This window comes from Myotis brandtii, unplaced genomic scaffold (genome assembly GCF_000412655.1).
Source record: "Myotis brandtii unplaced genomic scaffold, ASM41265v1 scaffold304, whole genome shotgun sequence".
In the NCBI taxonomy this organism is placed as follows: domain Eukaryota; kingdom Metazoa; phylum Chordata; class Mammalia; order Chiroptera; family Vespertilionidae; genus Myotis; species Myotis brandtii.
In genome coordinates, this window is record NW_005361607.1 from 505549 (window position 1) to 523960 (window position 18412).

At 35.5% G+C, this 18412-nt stretch overlaps 1 protein-coding gene across 1 annotated transcript in view; it reads right to left on the reverse strand.

Moving 5' to 3' along the window:
- Nucleotides 1-18412, reverse strand: part of HOOK1 (hook microtubule-tethering protein 1) — a 59048-nt gene that overhangs the window by 33075 nt on the left and 7561 nt on the right. Inside the window, exons 3-8 of the mRNA XM_005869854.2 lie at nt 15768-15840; nt 12160-12210; nt 10873-11005; nt 5428-5495; nt 4088-4150; nt 2685-2768 (exon numbers count right to left, since the gene is read on the reverse strand). Coding sequence (XP_005869916.2) covers nt 2685-2768; nt 4088-4150; nt 5428-5495; nt 10873-11005; nt 12160-12210; nt 15768-15840 — 472 coding nt within the window. The remainder of the gene's footprint in view (nt 1-2684; nt 2769-4087; nt 4151-5427; nt 5496-10872; nt 11006-12159; nt 12211-15767; nt 15841-18412) is intronic.

The window sequence follows — 18412 nt, forward strand, 5'->3', positions numbered from 1 at the left end:
CCTCCGCCACCCCTGCCAGCCTGCTCACCCCCAACTGCCCACCCCTGCCGGCCTGCTGGCCCCCAACTGCCCTCCCCTGCCAGCCTGATCACCTCTAACCACCTCTGCCTCGGCCGCACCACCATGGCTTTGTCTGGAAGGTCTCCCGGAAGGTATCCCAGTCTAATTAGCATATTACCCTTTTATTAGTATAGATAACAAAAATATTTCCAAAATGTTATGCTTGCCTTGGTTCCATAAAGAAAATGTTTGTAAGTCTCTAAACCAGTGGTTCTCAACCTTCTGGCCCTTTAAATACAGTTCCTCATGTTGTGACCCCAACCATAAAATTATTTTCATTGCTACTTCATAACTGTAATTTTGCTACTGTTATGAATCGTAATGTAAATATCTGATATGCATGATGGTCTTAGGCAACCCCTGTGAAAGGGTCGTTTGACCGCTAAAGGGGTCGCGACCCACAGGTTGAGAACCGCTGCTCTAAACTGTGATATATCAATTAACTTTGAAAAATTAATTTGTTCCCATTTTAGTTATAAATTTATTTGTAGGATGCTGTTACCTAGTAAGCCAAAATACATAGATGTATGCACAAAGTTATCATTTTAGTTTCATAACAGAAAATGATCAGTTGTACATCAAGTCTTCAGGGGACAAATACATTATTTAGTTCATGAATCAATAACAACAATATGAATTAAATTTATATGTACATTGAGACTGTTCTCTTATTTAAAACTAGAGGCCCGGCGCATGAAATTGTGCGCGAGTAGGGTCCCTAGGCCTAGCCTGAGATCAGAGCCATCTTCCACCAGTTCGTCAGTCCCCAGTCCCACCGCCACCACCCACTCCAGTTCTCCATTCGCCATCCAGCGATCTGAGCTTGCGGGCCAGGGGTAGGACCAAGAGGTGGTCAGTACACCTCAAAGTGATTGGTCAAGCAGTCATTCTGGTCCTTACACCATTATGGTTGCTGGGCTTTTATTATATAGGATGGTTAAAAACACATAACTTTAAAATCACATCAGTATTAGTACCAGACGTTTTCCTACTTTACTTACAATTTATGTAATAAGCATGATTTGCTCTCTTGTTCTATTTGTTTTCATTTTAAAACATCTTTAAAATTTTATAGCAAGGCTGTGACTTTTTATAAAGCCCTAAGTTTACATATGATTTTATTGAGATTATTAAAACAAAAAACAAAAAACTTGAGCTGCCCTGACCAGGTGGCTCAATTGGTTGGAGCATCATCCCACACACCAAAAAGTTTCAGGTTCAATTCCCAGTCAGATAACTAGGTTGTAGGTTCGATCCCTGCCCAGTCCAGGCACATATGGGAGGCAACCGATTGATATTTCTCTCTCACATCGAGGTTTCTCTCTCTCCCCCCCTTCCTCTCTCTAAAAATCAATAAAAACATACCCTTGAATGAGGATTAAAAACACACACACACACACAAAAAAAACAAACTTGACCTATCATGACTTCTGACATACTGTACAAGTTTGGTATTTTTATTTTCAAAAGGTATAATTAACTTAACCCACTTATGTGAATGAGACTATATATTGACACATTGAGCTAATAACAGGAAATTAAAATTCTTAATTTTACCTTAAATACACTATAGGAAAGTTACAGACATTGTCCTCCTAATGAGAAACACAAAAAAGTCTGGAAAACTGTCCCCAGGCAGCTATAGAAGGAAACAATTATCCCTCCTTGTCATAAAAGCAGTTTAGTGACTATTACCTGTCATGTATAATCCTAAGTGACTGATATATAAAAAAGAATAAGAATTTGTGCCCTTAAGATCCTTACAATAGAACCATACACAAAAATTAAATTTACATATAGGATATTATGACAGTACACTTAACCTTTTGTATAGTTTTAAGACTTATTGCATAACTTCTACATTTGCATCTTCACATAATAGCAATAACGATATATGTATGCAAATATACGTGCTATGTGCCAGGCCTTATTCTTAGTGCTTTATGTATATTAACTCACTCAATACTCATAATCACTCTGGGAGATATATATTATCACATCATTTCTTGACAGATGTGATAGAAATTAAGATGAAGTATAGAAATTAAGTGACTTGCCTGAGAGGATATAACCAGTTAATAACATGGCCAGATTCTGGATATAGATGGCCTGGTTTGAAAATCTCTCTCTTTAACCATTAATTATTGTTTCTTACATCAAGTTTATTCTGCTAACATGCATGTACAGATAAACACAAGAATTATATATGCATGTGTTCATATCCACATACATGCTAGCAAAACAAAACTGGCACTCGGTTATTGGGGGGTCAAGCACTTCTAAGCATTTCTATCCATCACCTCACTTAATATACAAACACTATGAAATAGATACTTTAATTTCCCCTTTTTACAAAAGATAAAACTAAGACCACATCTAAATATTAGTTAAAATTCTATAATTAGAATGATCTTTTCAAAGTAGTTAAGCCAGCAATTTTCAATTATAGAGAAAAATAATTATGAAAATCATGCTGGAATATTCAAACCTTTAATACAGTCTTTTAATGGGCCCTTTATGAAATGAAACCCAACCTCCAATACACTTTGCCAATTACCTAATTAAAATTAAACCCTGGTACACTTAAAACAGGAACTTTCTTAGATCGAGTTTCTTTTCCACACCTGCATATCCAGTTCTTGGCATCTCTGCCTCAGTTCTTCTTTTTCTGAGAGTGCTTCCTGAAGTTCTTCCAGGGCCCTTTTAAGCTGAAATATAAAACGTCCTAATTGTTAGTAAATCATGTTTTGATACAAACTGAAAAATATACTTTCATCACAACACATATATGCACTGATATTGGAAAAGGTTTTTAAATTTTACCTATTAACAAATAAGTCTTCATTTTTTGTTTTTATGTGATATTTACATAATATCATTAACATTTAAGGCTAAGGTCCCACAGAAATAAAATTTTATGTAAATCCTTGTGAAATATTTAAGCAAAAGAGTATTAGCGGATGCACTGCTTAATTTCATCACAGAAAAAAAATTAGAACACAAGCTTAAATTAAAATCTTTCTAGAAAAAATATTTTAATTTGAAATACTTCTTCAGATGAGTGGTGAATTCATGAAAAACAAATGTCTAAAAATGTAATAAGAAAAGTTCCTGATGCATTTGCCTCTCCTCTTACCCTTTCCTTTACAACCAGACTGGGTTATATCCAGGCGGAGAGGGCATTTTCCCCCATTAAGAAAGTCATATAATAGAGCCAGGGGAAGGAGACTCGAGTACAGGGTCTTTGAGCTGTTTCTTCAATATTAAGAGAAAGTAAAGCAACTGTGACAAAAATTATATTACCTTAGTAGATAAATGTGAACTTAGCGGAATTTTTTAAATTGTCTACTACTTTCTAACTATATAAAATGGGTCACATCCTATATAATAAAACCCTAATAAGCAAATCGACCAAAAGGCAGAAAGATCGGCCAACCAGTCACTATGATGCGCACTGACCACCAGGGGGCAGACGCTCAACGCAAGAGCAACCACCTGGTGGTCAGTGCACTCCCACAGGGGGAGGGCCACTCAGCCAGAAGCCAGGCTCACCGCTGGCGAGCGCAGTGGCGGCAGGAGTCTCTCCCATCACCGCAGTAGCACTAAGGAACAGCGAGCTGGTGGGCGGTAAGGAGTGAGGGGTCCCAGACTGTGAGAGGAATCCCGGACTGCAAGAGGGATGTCCCACTGCTGGCTTAGGCCCGATCCCTGGGCTCAGGCCGGGCTGAGGGACACCCCACCCTCACCCCCAGTGCACAAATTTCATGCACCAGGCCTCTAGTATGCATTATAAGTGTCAGAAGGAAATTCGATACCTCTCAGCTCTTCAAATGATCATAAAAATCTCTGCAGACCAGCACTACTTGTATTCATGAAGGAATGCATAATATTCAATTGAGATCTCATAAACTATCTAAACCTCATGGAGGAAAATAATCTTGTATGTTCTCTGTAAGCTTTATGATAGTAACTGGTAAAGTACTATATCATTGCTTTCAACATCTTCCTCACATACTGAAATACTCACCTGTTGTTCTAATTCTCCAACAGCGTCATTTGTAGGAGAGCTCAATATTTCTTTACTCATCAACTAGGAAATTAAAATAGTAAATTAAGTACAATAAAGTGATGTTTCTACAGTAAAAATGTTTACTTGAAAGGACAGTGGAACACTTTATAATTTTTCCTTATCTTAATTTGACAATCCTTAGAATATTATTCAAATAAAAATTTTACAGAGGTTTAAGTTAAATAATACAATATTCAAGGCATTATACAAGTGAGGATATTATAAGTAAAGTATGCTTAAAATAAGTACACATATTGAAAACATGTGCACTAAAGAATTATAATCCAAGTTCTAAAAGATGAATAAAAATGAACATAATGAAAATGATTCTTCCATAATAAATATTAACTTTTAAAATACAGCCTTTAAATGAGTGATACAGCAGAATTGTGCACCTGAAACCTGTATAACTGTGTTAACCAGTGACACCCCAGTAAATTCAATCAAAGGGAAAAAAGAAAAAAACAAGAAAAAATGAGTGATATGGCAAAATTACTAATTTAAAGAGATTTTAAACGGAGTTATATGAAAAAATTTCTGTAAAATAGTTATTTTTGTATATAAAAGGCAGACTTATTTATGTATAGTGATACCTTGAATTCAAACCAAAAATGCATATTCAGAGTACACAGACTTCTAAAGTCCTATATAATGCCCCTTCCAAACTATGGTTGTCCTCAGTAATCCTTCACTCTACTTTCCCTCAGGTTTCCCCTGCTCTGTATCTCTGCCTTTTTAGTCTGATTTTAAGAATAAACATGCATCACATGATTTCTGAATCTTTATGGTTCAACTTTGATAACTAGTCTGGCTTGAACCCAGGCTACCTGGCTCCAAAACCTATTAAGTATCACCATGTTTTCTCACAGTTCTAACATTCTGAAAATGTAAATGTTACACACACATACACATACATGCATACACACACATAAATACAAATACACACAACACACTTTAAAATTTCAGGAGAGATTGCTGTAACTGGCAGAAAAAAGGAGAAGAAATAAAAATTCCTACCTAGATAGAGGTTATTTATCCTGCTTATTTAAAGTTATTTAAAGGATCTTGACAATATCAATTTATCTTTTAAATGCAGAAAAACTAATACTGGGCTTGATGTCCTTTTAAGATATTTTTTTGGGAGGGACAGGGAAGATACAATAGCTAAAAGCAAGTAAACATGCTGCAAAGAGCAAATTTATACAAACAGAAAAATATACATCCATAAAATTTATGTGAAAAGTTTTATAACATTTGGTTTAAGATTTTCTTACATATGTGAATATGACATAACTTACCTCTTGAATAGCAGTCATGACCACATGTTGAACAGACTCTTCCAGTGTCATTATGTTTTGAATATGTTCTATGATTTAAAAAAGAAATCAGATTTTTTCTGAAAAAGAATCTACTCTTTACCCAGTGCTTTAGCCATTCAATTAATAGCATAAAAATGCATTTACCACATATAATTATCTATACAAGTACATTATTTTTCCACAAGAAATATGTCAATTAAAAACAAGCAGAGAATTGAAAATATTCATATAAATATTTTTAAATGGTTTATCTACTTATTTTTTAATCCTTATATAAGCATATGTTTTTATTGATTTTTAGGGAGAAGGAGAGAGAGAGAGAGAAATCGATTAGTTGCCTCCCGAATGCGCCATGACCAGGAATCAAACCCACAACATTTTGGTGTACAGGATGATAGTCCAACCAACTGAGACACCCAGCCAAGGCTAAATGGTTTATTTTAAAGAAGAAAATTTCTAATTTTCTTATAAGGAACAGAAAGAGAAGAGATTGCAATTAATCTTAAAACAATTATGACAATTTCTTCCCTCTTGTTAAAATATTCAGTATTATAGAATAAATTCACATGTATTAAATGAACTCCTAAAATTTTAAGCCCAGAAAGTTTAATTTGATCGCCTATTTAGTTCATTTCAGGAAGGCTTTCAAGGAAATAAATTATATAGCTTCCTGTAAAAGCCCATCCAACATTTACCAAGTCTCATTTTAAGGTGATACTGATACAAGCACACATGCAATAAGTTAAGCTGATACTATCCCAATGAGAAAGGAGGAATGATGAGACAACATCTTTCATGTATTTGCAGATTTAAATCCATTTCAACTACATGTTTTCTAGCTAAGACAATTTTCTAACAACTTTAAAGACTTCTTATTTTCTAATAGTTTTATTATTTTAATAACTCCTCTGGAAACTTCTAAGAAGTTCTTTAAGTCTTTTATTTGTGAAGCCAACAACTAGACAGATTCTGATTCTGATATGTACCTGACAACTAAGTGCTATACGAGTGTGGGAGGGGGAAGAATTAACTAGAGAATGCACAAGAAGTGGAATGGTTTCCTTTAACTGAATTTTCAGGATAATAGAGTAATTCCAGTTTGCTAAAGTAGTCAAAAAAATGATCATTTTCCTCACCAAAATATACAGGGTACTGTTTACTAAACTAGTTCATTCATTCATGATTAGAATGTTGCAATACCTTGGATGGAATCATTTTGAAAATAAAGTTTGCAAAGCATGAAGGTGTGGAAGCTGCATTATATTCTGGATGTGTTTTATTTTTACATTTTAATTAAGTTACTTAAATAATTTTTTTTTTCATTTATCTGCTTACTCCTAAAAATTGCAAACCTAGACACATTCCTCCAAAAATAAATTCAAGTAGATAGTCCTGATTTTTTAAAAATATATATTTTATTGATTTTTTACAGAGAGGAAGGGAGAGGGATAGTTAGAAACATCGATGAGAGAGAAACATCGATCAGCTGCCTCCTGCACACCCCCTACTGGGGATGTGCCCGCAACCAAGGTACATGCCCTTGACCGGAATCGAACCTGGGACCCCTCAATCCCCAGGCCGACGCTCTATCCAGTGAGCCAAACCAGCTAGAGCTAGTCCTGATTTTTTAATAATGAAAATTAAGCTATCTCCTTATATTTACTACTTTCTAAGCTTTTATTTATTTATCTAAGAATTGAATTTCCTTTTAAAAATATAAGGACAAAATTGCTAAGTAATGCTTAGAATTATGAAAATACCACATATTACATTAAAATTTGTAGGAAGCAACAAAATTATAATGTAAGGGAAAACTCTAGCTTAACATGCCAATCATAGCTTGAAATAGAACTGATTTATTCAAGTGAAAGAAACAAGATAGAAGAATGAATATTTACCAGTACAAATAGAACAGAATCAAAGCCAAAGTTGTTTCTTTAATAAATGAGTATTAAAACTGTCAAACATGCTAAAATTAAGCAAAAATAATGTGTGAACCCTGAGAAAGAAGACACCTACTAAGAAGGGCTCTTGGTGGCTAACTGGGCTCAAATTTTAAAAAACCAGAGCCCAGCTCATCTAGCATAGCTCAGTGTTTGAGCATAGACCTGTGAACCTGGAGGTCACCGTTTGATTCCCGGTCGGGGCACATGCCCGGGTTCCAGGCTCAATCACCAGTAGGGGGGCATGCAATAAGAGGCAGCTGATCAATGATTCTCATCATTGATGTTTCTATCTTTCTATCTCTCTATCTCCCTTTCTTCCTCTCTGTAATCAATTAAGAATAAATAAAACAGATTATCAGCCATTTCTATACAGGAACCTCACATGCAAACTGCACTTCAGGGAGAATCTGCACTTAACTGCTTGCCTGCACTGTCTTTCTTCCATATGAGCCAACTTATAAAGGAGTTCCTGAGGCTTTCTCCATCCAATCAGAGATGTGAAGTTCCAACCAACTAGAGTGGCTCTATTCTAATCAATCAGACAGTGCCTTTTGGACCAAACTGTGAGGATTTAGATTCCTCATTTGCATGAGGACTGAACAATCAGGGAGCAGGGGCAGGCACTCCTTCCCATATAAGCCAGCTCCCCTCTAGCTCTGAGAGAACACTTTCCCTTTCCACCAAAAACTGAAGACTGTGTCTCCCTGGCTGAGCTGAATGGGCCAGAGAAGAACAGACCAAAAGACCAAAGCACAGCAGAGCAGAGCAGACCAGCTCAACCCAAGGCAGACCATGGAGCAGAGCAGAGGTGTCTAGCTGGAGAGGAGCCTGACCCCAAGTCTGCCTCACAGCCCTGCTGTTTTCATAGTCGTGCTGTATCACAGTTGAGCTGTTTTGCACTGTATATAGTTTCCTTCTTCACAGCACCCGAATTGAGGGTTCCTATTGGCATTAAATTGGTGCCAATGCCCACTATTTGACAGATGTTATATACACCCAGTAATTGAAATAGAAACAAAGGGTTAAAGAAAAAATTCAAAAGATCACAACAGAAAAATGCTAAAAATGAGCTTCGATTTGTCCATTTTTAAACACTTACTGAAGTTTTAACTTTACATTCCTTACATTCCAATAGGTAGACCTTTGACATTATCTGTTAGAAATAAAAGCCTCTAGGGAAGTGATGTGCCCTAAACAAAATAGCTAGGTAATGACAGCTGGAAGGACTAATATCAAAATCTCCAGGTACTCAATCCCTTTTTATTGATACAGGCAGTCCTCGGGTTACATCGTCCGACGTACTTTGTTTCGTGGTTACATCGCCATCTCCCATTTATTTATAAAAAAAAAAAAAAGTTCTGTCATTTTGACATATGTACATATGTGCTTTATGTTTTTATTATTTATTTACCACAAGTAGAGGTCAGGAACTGTTATCTTTTAATTTTTTTTTACTGTTTCACTTCATTACTGCTGTGTATGTGCTCCAGCTGAGTGATGTAGGTGCTTACGTAGGTGGGTTCCAACTTATGGCGAAAATCATGTTTCGTCGCATCGTAGTAACGGATCTCCAACATAACCTGAGGACCTACTGTAACTAGAGGCCTGGGGCAAAAGATTCGTGCACTCAGGGGAGTCCCTCAGCCCGGCCTGCACCTTCTTGTAGTCCAGGAGCCCTCAGGGGATGTCCAACTGATGGTTTAGGCCCGCTCCAGACATAGTTAGTGCTGCCACAGAAGCAGGAGAGGCTCCCACCACCACCGCTGCACTCGCCAGCCCTGAGCCTGGCTTCTGGCTGAGCGGCGCTCCCCCTGTGGGAGTGCACTGACCACCTGGGGGGCAGCTCCTGCATTGAGTGTTTGCCCCCTGGTGGTCAGTGTGCATCACAGCAACAGGTCATTCCGCGGTTCAGTCGATTTGCATATTAGCCTTTTATTATATAGGATTAATGTCAGGTTTTTTTTATTTTTCTCCTCCCTGAATTTGTTTTATTGAACTTATCCTATCTCAAATGCTCTCTTCTTTCATTAGATAACATGGAATGTGTTTTCTAAGGTCCTGGCTTAAAATACTTTACAAACTTAGCCTGCCTGGTATGGCTCAGTGGTTGAGCATTAACCCATGAATCAGGAGGTCACCAGTTGGGTTCCCAGTCAGGGTACATGCCCGGGGTTGTGAGCTCAATCCCCAGTAGGGGGTGTGCAGGAGGCAGCTGATCGATGTTTCTCTCTCATCGATGTTTCTATCTATTCCTCTATAAAAATCAATAAAAACATATTTAAAAAATATTTTACAACTTAAGTATCCAACATTTTGTTTTAAAGGTAATGTACTAAAGCCAAGTTTGGCCAACTCATGCAAAAAACACCAGCATCAAAAATCTTACCACTTAGATCAATGCAAGCCCTTCAGCCAAGTAGATCCTGGTTTGTTCAGTTCATCATTTTATTCACTATATCCAACCAAAATGCTTTCCTTCTACTCAGTAGAACATGGATCACTGTGTTTGTTTTTATCAATATAATACACCAATTCCATTTATATCATTAGACTACTTATTAGGAGGATTCACTGGACAGGCATTCTTCTGAAGAGCAGAATATCATCTAAAGAAGCCTGAATTATAATTTAACACCTGCATACTTATTTATAAAACTAGAGGCCTGGTGACAAAATTCATGCATGGGGGCGGGGGTCCCTCAGCCCAGTCTGCACCCTCTCCAATCCGACTGCTGGGCATCCCTCTCACAATCCAGGACTGCTGGCTTCTAACCGCTTACCTGCCTGCCTGACTGATCGCCCCTAACCACTCTGCATGCCTGCCTGATCACCCCTAACCGCCTCTGCCTGATCGACCCTAACCGCCTCTGCCTGCCTGATGCCCCTAACTGTTCCCCTGCCGGCCTGATCGCCCCTAACTGCTCCCCTGCTGGCCTGATCACCCCCTAACTGCTCCCCTGCCAGCCTGATCGCCCCCCACTGCTCCCCTGCTGGCCTGATAGCCCCTAATCATCTCTGCCTCGGCCTGCACTACTGCAGCTTTGTCCACAAGGTCGTCCAAAATGACGTCCGGAAGGTCATTTGGCTGTCCGGTCTAATTAGCATATTACACTTTTATTAGTACAGATTCTGAATCAACCTAAGGTTCTATATCTTACAAGTGAAAGAGATACTGTATCAAATGAATAAGTACAATATTTACTGATCATCCACTAAATCTTAAGCAATGAACATATTAAACTAATTAAATTAAAATACATTATATATAGCCACTGAATATGAATCTCAGAATCCAGGTATAATTATGATACTCAAGATTGGTAACTTTTTAGTGGCAGAGCTGTGCTAGAATTCCTATCTTCTGGTTTACATCTCAGGGTGCTGTCAACCAGTAACAGGACATTTTAGTGCTATTTTCTATAGAAATGTAGGTTGTTTATAGAAAGTACATATTCTCAAATGACAGAAATTCACTTACCTTGCTTCTTTTCACAGTTGACCGCACAACCTAAAATAAGCTGCAGCAACCTCCCAAGCTCCACAGAATCTGAACTTTCAGTTATTCGGTTTAAATCAGGAATAAGTTCTTCAGAAATCTGTTGCCCCAAAAACTGTGGTATTGAAACAATAAATTAAATCATTCATTTATGTAGGCTACAAAAAATTTACTACATTTAATTATTACTAAAAAAATTATAAATAGGTTCCTAAAATGACTCAGATAAATTAACAAATGACACACCCAAAATACTGACTAAAGCCAATTAGTAAAGTTCAAGCCACCTCCCAAAATTTTAAGTAACAAACCAAAAGCAACTAAAATGCTTTTATACAAAATATCCTTTGATCTCACTATAAAAAAGGGATTGTTTAAGAAGCCCCTGGCCTGATCTATCTTGACAATACTTAGGCCTTTTCATTAAAAAAAAAAAAAGATTTATGTTATGCCAAAGAATATTCATATTTTGATATATAATCAGTTAAGAGAATCACATAATAAATCATTACACATAAACAACAAATCTAATGAGTTAATCTTTCCTGACCTGATCTTTTTCAGCTAATTAAGAGTTTTTGTGGCATTAGAAAAAGCTTCAAAATGAGTTTTAGGCATAAATAAATTGAAAAATTTCAGTCTTAAAATTATTTGGAAGAAATAACAAGCTAAACTGGGACAACTTTAAAAAATACAAACATAATTTTGTAATGGCAATTGCTGCCATTTCCAAACATTAAGCAATAAACCTTATTATATCAAATGATCCTAGCAGTGAACTTATGATGCTGAATAAGAAAAAAAATACTTAAATAATGTACTAGCTAATGTGTTTAATACTACTTTTACTTTGCATTTCCCCCCAATTCATTTGGACAAGCATAATTTCATAGTATATTTGTGCTATTGTTTGCATTGGAAACAGCTAACAAAGCAATGTTTTAAATATGAAATAATTGCAATTTCATTATAAGGTCTACTTTACAGCATTGCATAAAATCAAATCATTTGGAGGCAATTCTATTTCAAAATATAATCAATTTAAACGGTATCAATATAGAAGCAACATTATTTCCCAAATCAATATATTAAGTTTAAGCCTGTTTATGTTCACATAATTTGAATGTTCTAAAAATGGCAAAAAGATATATATTCATTATAAATTATTTTCCAGTAATATGTTATAAATGAAAAGCCAAGTCATTTTTCAGTGTCATATAATTATCACATAGCATTTTGTAGTAAAACAAAGTCAGATGTTTCTCATACCTCGCTGTAATAACTCATAATTCCTTGAAGTACCTTCTTTAAATTACTAGCCTAATGGGGGGAAAAAATAACAAATTTCAAAATTTCATAATGAAAGAAAATGTATGTCAAGGTGAAAGACAACAGAAACTGCCCCCTGATAAAAATAACAAATATACTATATGTTAGAGTTCTACAAATATTAAGTACCTGATCATTTTTAAACATTGAAGTGTTAATCAGTTTGAGTGAAAGAAAATAATGTCTGCATGCTTACAAAGTTTAACCAGGGTGATTCTATTTAAAATGAGACAGAATGAAGTCAAGTACCAACTTTAAAGATTGAGCACGTCCATGCTCAGTCATGAGCGAGGAACAGGTCTAGACTTAATTTTGCTGACACAAACAACTAGAAAACAGGAGAAAATACAAGGGTCAATTGTTTTCAAGCTGTAGCCAAGTAATATAGAACTATAATTTCTGAGATAAGGAAAACAAACAAAAAAAAGACCCATACACTATCCAAGATTTCTTTCTAGAGGCAATTTTCACACCATAGCATAGGGCCTGATGTTCTTGTTGAGTTGAAGAGTGAGACATCAGATGTTCATGAAGATCACAGTATTTAGAATTTGCAGGGCAGACAAATGAAAAATTGAGAGCTATAGAGAAAAAGAACTCCAGAAATCTGCATTAATGGTTCCTTTGATGCTATGACTGAATATTAATTTGCATGTGCATGGGTAAAACTTAATGAGATTTAACAAAAATAATTTCCAAGGAAAGAACAATCCTGGGAACTATAATCTGAACAATTCTCAATGATTATACAAGCCAGAAACTGAAGAAATTCCCACCAGCCAGGGTGAAGAGACTATGCTGTATAGACAAGCATTCACTAATAACTCCCAAAGATCACAACTTAGTAGTAGGTCTAACCTAGCCCTAGAACAGCGTTGGAGAATGTCTGGCTTGCAGAATCATTTGGTCTGGCCCTGCCAAGGCATTAGGAGTGAGTTAATTAAATGTTTGACCAAATATAGCAGGCTAATTTTTAAGCTGATAATTTTGTATGGCCCGAGAATTATGTTATAAATATCCAAATGGCCCTTGGAAGAAAAATGGTTCCCCAGCCCTAACGAGAGAATCTGCTTTCCACACCCCAAAACCTTTAAAAGATGACCCAGTGATCCCACTTCTAGGAATATATCCGAAGAAACTTGAAGCACCAATTAGAAAGAATGTATGCACCCCTATGTTCATAGCAACATAATTTACAATAGCTAAGATCTGGAAACAGCCCAAGTGCCCATCATTAGATGAGTGGATAAAAAAGCTGTGGTACATTTATACCATGGAATACTATGCAGCAGTAAAAATGAAGAATCTCTTATCCTTGAGACAGCATGGAGGGACCTGGAGAGTATCATGCTAAGTGAAATAAGTCAGAGAAAGACAAGTATCACATGATCGCACTCATATGTGGAATCAAATGAACAAAATAAACTGATGAACAAGTGGATTCAGAGACTTGAAGCATGAAACAGAGTGTGGAATCTCAGAGGGAAGGCAGGGGGATGGGGGGGCAGGGAGGTAATCAACCAAAGACCATGTATGCATATATGCATAACTCATGGACACAGACAATAGGGTGCTGAATGCCTGGGGCGGGAGTGGGCTGAAGGGGGTCAATGGGGGGGAAAGGGGGACACATGTAATTCTTTCAACAATAAAGAATTATTTTTTTAAGAAAAAGGATCAAACTGATTCACAAGTATCTTAACTGCCTGCAAGAACAAAGTCCAACACACTATAAAATACAAAAAAACCTCAACACTAAACAATAATGCTCAAACTATCTAGCATCCAATAAAAAATTACTACACATGTGAAAAAGCAAGAAAATGTGTACTATAACGAGGACAAAACTCAAGTCAATGAAATAGGCCCATAAATGAAAGAATTAGAAGATAATGTTGTAACTGCTAGTTTAAAAATGTTCAAGGATTTCAATAAAAACAGGGATATAAGGAGACATATGTACTACTATTTGTAATACTTTAAACAGTAAAATTTAAAAAATAAAATAAAAAAAAACAAAAAAACCAGGAATATAAGAAATGGAAAGTTTGTTGTTGTTTTTTAAAGAACCAAATAAAGAGTTGTTCACTGGATAAAAAAGCAAGACCCGACAATTAGGTGTCTCCATGAAACACTTCTAATATAAAAACTTAGAGATTAAAAGAAGAGGGAAAAAAAAACCACTAAAGCAAAACATAATCATAAAAATGAAGTTGCTACATTAGTACCAAATTAGACTTCAGAACAAGGAATGTTATAAGGGATAAAGAAAGATATTTCATAATGATAAGTATATTCATTCATATTTTAGGACATAAAATTAATGTATATAAACCTAATAATAAATTAAATTATGAGATTTAGAAATTAACAGAATTTAAAGGAAAAACTGACAAATCCACAATCATCATTAGAAATTAAAGGAGTCCTTCTACCTTGATAAAATAATCAGACAAGAAATCAATAAAGATATAAAAGATACAAACAGTATTATCAATAAACTTGACATAAATTGTAGAACTGCAGAATACATGTTATTTTCTATTATATATGGAATATTCGCCAATGACAGATCAGATATTAGGCTATAAAATCAGTCCAGTAAATTTAAAAAAATTTCTTAATATCAAAATGGAATTAAATTAGCAATTAAGAAATTTTTTAAAAGTTACTTAAAAATTCTAATTTTTTAGAATTTAAAATATTACTTCTAATTAACCCATGGATCAAAGGAAAAATCACAAGGAAAATTACCAAATATTTTGAAGTGACTGAAAATAAGAACACTGTATGTCAAAATGTGTGGGATGTGGCTAAGGCAATGCTTCATAAGGGGGGAGAAGAGGACAAAGGTCCAAAACTGATGATATAAGCTTCCACCTTAAGAAGCAAGAAAAAGAAGTGAATATGTAAGTAGAAGAAAGGAAATTTAAAAAAAGATTAAAGAGAAAAATCAATAAAACAAAAAATAAGCTAGTTCTTTGGAAAAAACAACAACAATAAAATTCAAAAAGATTGATTGAACCAGACTTATCAAAGACAAAAATACAAAACACATAAATTACAATATCAGGAAAGAAAGAGGAAAAAAAAACAATTCAAACATCCATCAATAAGTGAATGTGGTATAGTAATGTAACGAAATAACACTTAGCAAATCTGTTAATACAGTCAACACGGATGAGTCTCAAAAACATTATACTGAGTAAAAGATGCTAGAGACAAAGAGTACAAAATGTTTGATTCCACTCATATGGAACTCTAGAAATGAAACCTTTAGGGACAGAAAGAAGATCTGTGGCCAACTGGGGCCAAGGTAAGAATAAGAATTAATTGGGAAGGGGCATAAGCACATATTTTAGATTAATAAAAATTTCCTATCTCTAACTATGATGATAGTTATATAGGAAACATACATGTGTCAAAGCTCAAACTGCATACAATAAGTGCAACCTTAAGTTAATTTTTTAAAAGAATTTAGTTGAGCTTAGTACTAATTTTAGAACCAATGCTTGGATCAAGTGGATTCTTCAATTCATTCTGCATACCTTTATCCTCCAGTTGTCGGCAATATCCTCCTTAATTCGGCTTAACCAAGATTCATTGAACCAAGCTGCATCACTGAAACAAAAATACAAATGCTAAACATGTAAAATACCAAATTTAGTCAACAGAAAAAGTTACTTCATATTTTAAAGCCTGTCCTTAAAGAGAATAGTACATATTATTTAGAAGATCCACTAAATTTTTTGTTATTCCTAATGACTTATTTTAGAATTTCTCATAATAAACTACTTAAGTCATTAACAACTTCAATTTAAGAAACATTTACTAAATATGTCAACAGGTACCCTGAAAGTAGGAAATGTGAAAGTCCCTATCCTAAAGGAGAAAAAAAAAAAGAGAAAACTAATTTTTCATGTCTACTATGTCTCAAGCACTGTGCTTAATGTTTTTCCATATTATTTCATATAAAATGTCACATTAACTTGGGCAAACTATTTTTTTAAAATCTTACTCTTCAGAGAACTGAGGATGAGAGAACCTAAATAATCTGTCCCAAGTGAAATTAGTATCTGGCAAAACCCCAAATAAATTTCACTGTAACTGAGTAGAATGAGTATAATGAGAAATCTACAAGGACAAATTTAGTTTTAAACTAAGTACTACTGATATTGAAGGTCAACACACACAAAAAAAACTGCTATATCAATATGTATGTATTAAATAAGGTCTAGAACAGTGGTTCTCAACCTGTGGGTCGTGACCCCTTTGGGGGTCGAAAGACCCTTTCACAGGGGTCACCTAAGACCATTGGAAAACACATATATAATTACATATTGTTTTTGTGATGAATCACTATGCTTTATTATGTTCAATTTGTAACAATGAAATTGGGGGTCACCACAACATGAGGAACTGTATTAAAGGGTTGCGGCATTAGGAAGGTTGAGAACCACTGTTCTAGAAGAATGACATTTAACTATAAATAATGGACTATATTAATATATTATATTTAAAACAAATATTTGGATGCTTGCTCTGAGTAAGGTATTGAGCAAGGTTAATTTGAAGATAAATAATTTACTATTCTGACTCTTAGAGAAATAATTATTAAAGGGAAAAATAGAAAGCAAAAATAACTATACTCAAAGGAGAATGTGATAAATGCTTTAAGAGTTAAGCCAACACGACAAAATCAGAATATAGTGCTAGAAGAGGTCTTAAAGGTCCCATCTAAATCTTGCCTTTACAGATAAGCAACTAAAGTGAGGAAAGAAATCAAAGTATTATTTTCCATGGCAGTATCTTGAATTTAAAATGCAAAGCTGAAATTAGAACACAGTGATTAGCTTTTCAGAAACTGTCTGCCTCAGATGTTCTGATACAGAAGATCTCACTTCTGACAGGAGTAACCAAAAATGGCTTCACCACTTTAAATTCCTTTATTTTGAATTTTAACTGTTTTCTTTTTTGTTAATCCTCACCTGAGGAGGATATTTTTTTCTGCTGATTTTTAGAGTGGAAGGGATTAAGATGTTGGCAAGGTAGGTTTCATTCTGAAGTCTGTTCTCTTGACTTTTAGGCAGCTGCCATCTTGCTATGTGTGCTCACATGATCTCTTCTTTGTATGTTTGCAGGGAGTGACCTCTCTGATGTCTCTTTTTATAAGAAGTCTAATCCTAGCAGATCAGGGCCCCCACACTTACCATCTGATTAACATTAATGACTTCCTTAGAGGCCCTATCTCCAATACAGATACACAATGAAGCCCTACACAGTTAAGTCTTCAGCATATGAATTTTGAAAGAACACAAATATTCGGTCCCTGAGAAACACTTGCTGACGTGTCCATAAATATATACTGGGTGTATTGGTTAATAATGCAGATATTATAATCAAAGAAAACCTGATAATTTCAAGAGAAACATCAAAAGTGCTTTATTCAAAGTAATGTCCATCACTAGCTACACATTTCCCCCATCTTTCAGCTAATTTGTGGATACCGTCCCAATAGAACTTTTCTTGTTTTGAGGCAAACCATTCAGGGACCCAATTTTCCACTTCCTCCTATGTTTTAAAGTACTGCTCAGAAAGTGCATGTGCCATCAATGGGAACAAGTGGTAATCTGAAGGAGCAAGGTCTGGTGAATACAGCGGGTGGGTAACACTTCCCAGGCAAGATCTTTTAATGTGTCTTTAACTGGTTTTGAAGTGTGTGATGGTGCGTCATCATGAAGCAAAATTAATTTGCCATGTCTTCTGGCACATTTTGGTCATTTCACGATCAAAGCGTGGTTCAAATTGATTATTTGTTGTCAGTAGCGATAGTATTAAGGTTTCACCTGGTTTTAGAAGCTCATAATACAACACCATACCTTCCTGACCCCACCAAACGCAGAGCATTGTCTTCTTTCTGAAGTGATTTGGCCTTGCAGTCGATGTTGATGGTCGATGCAAAAAAGACTTTCTTTTGTGCCATTGAAGCAACATTTTACTGGTGCCTTTTTGGTTTTCCACTTGTCTTTCGTTCAGTTGAGGTGGCACCCATTTTTCTTCCTTTTAAAATCTTTCCCATTGCTTGCAAACGATCGGAAATTGTTTGCTGAGCAATGTTTAATCTTTCTGCAAGTTGTTTTTGAGTTTGACACCCATCTTCATCCAATAATGCTTGTAATTGTTGGTCTTCAAA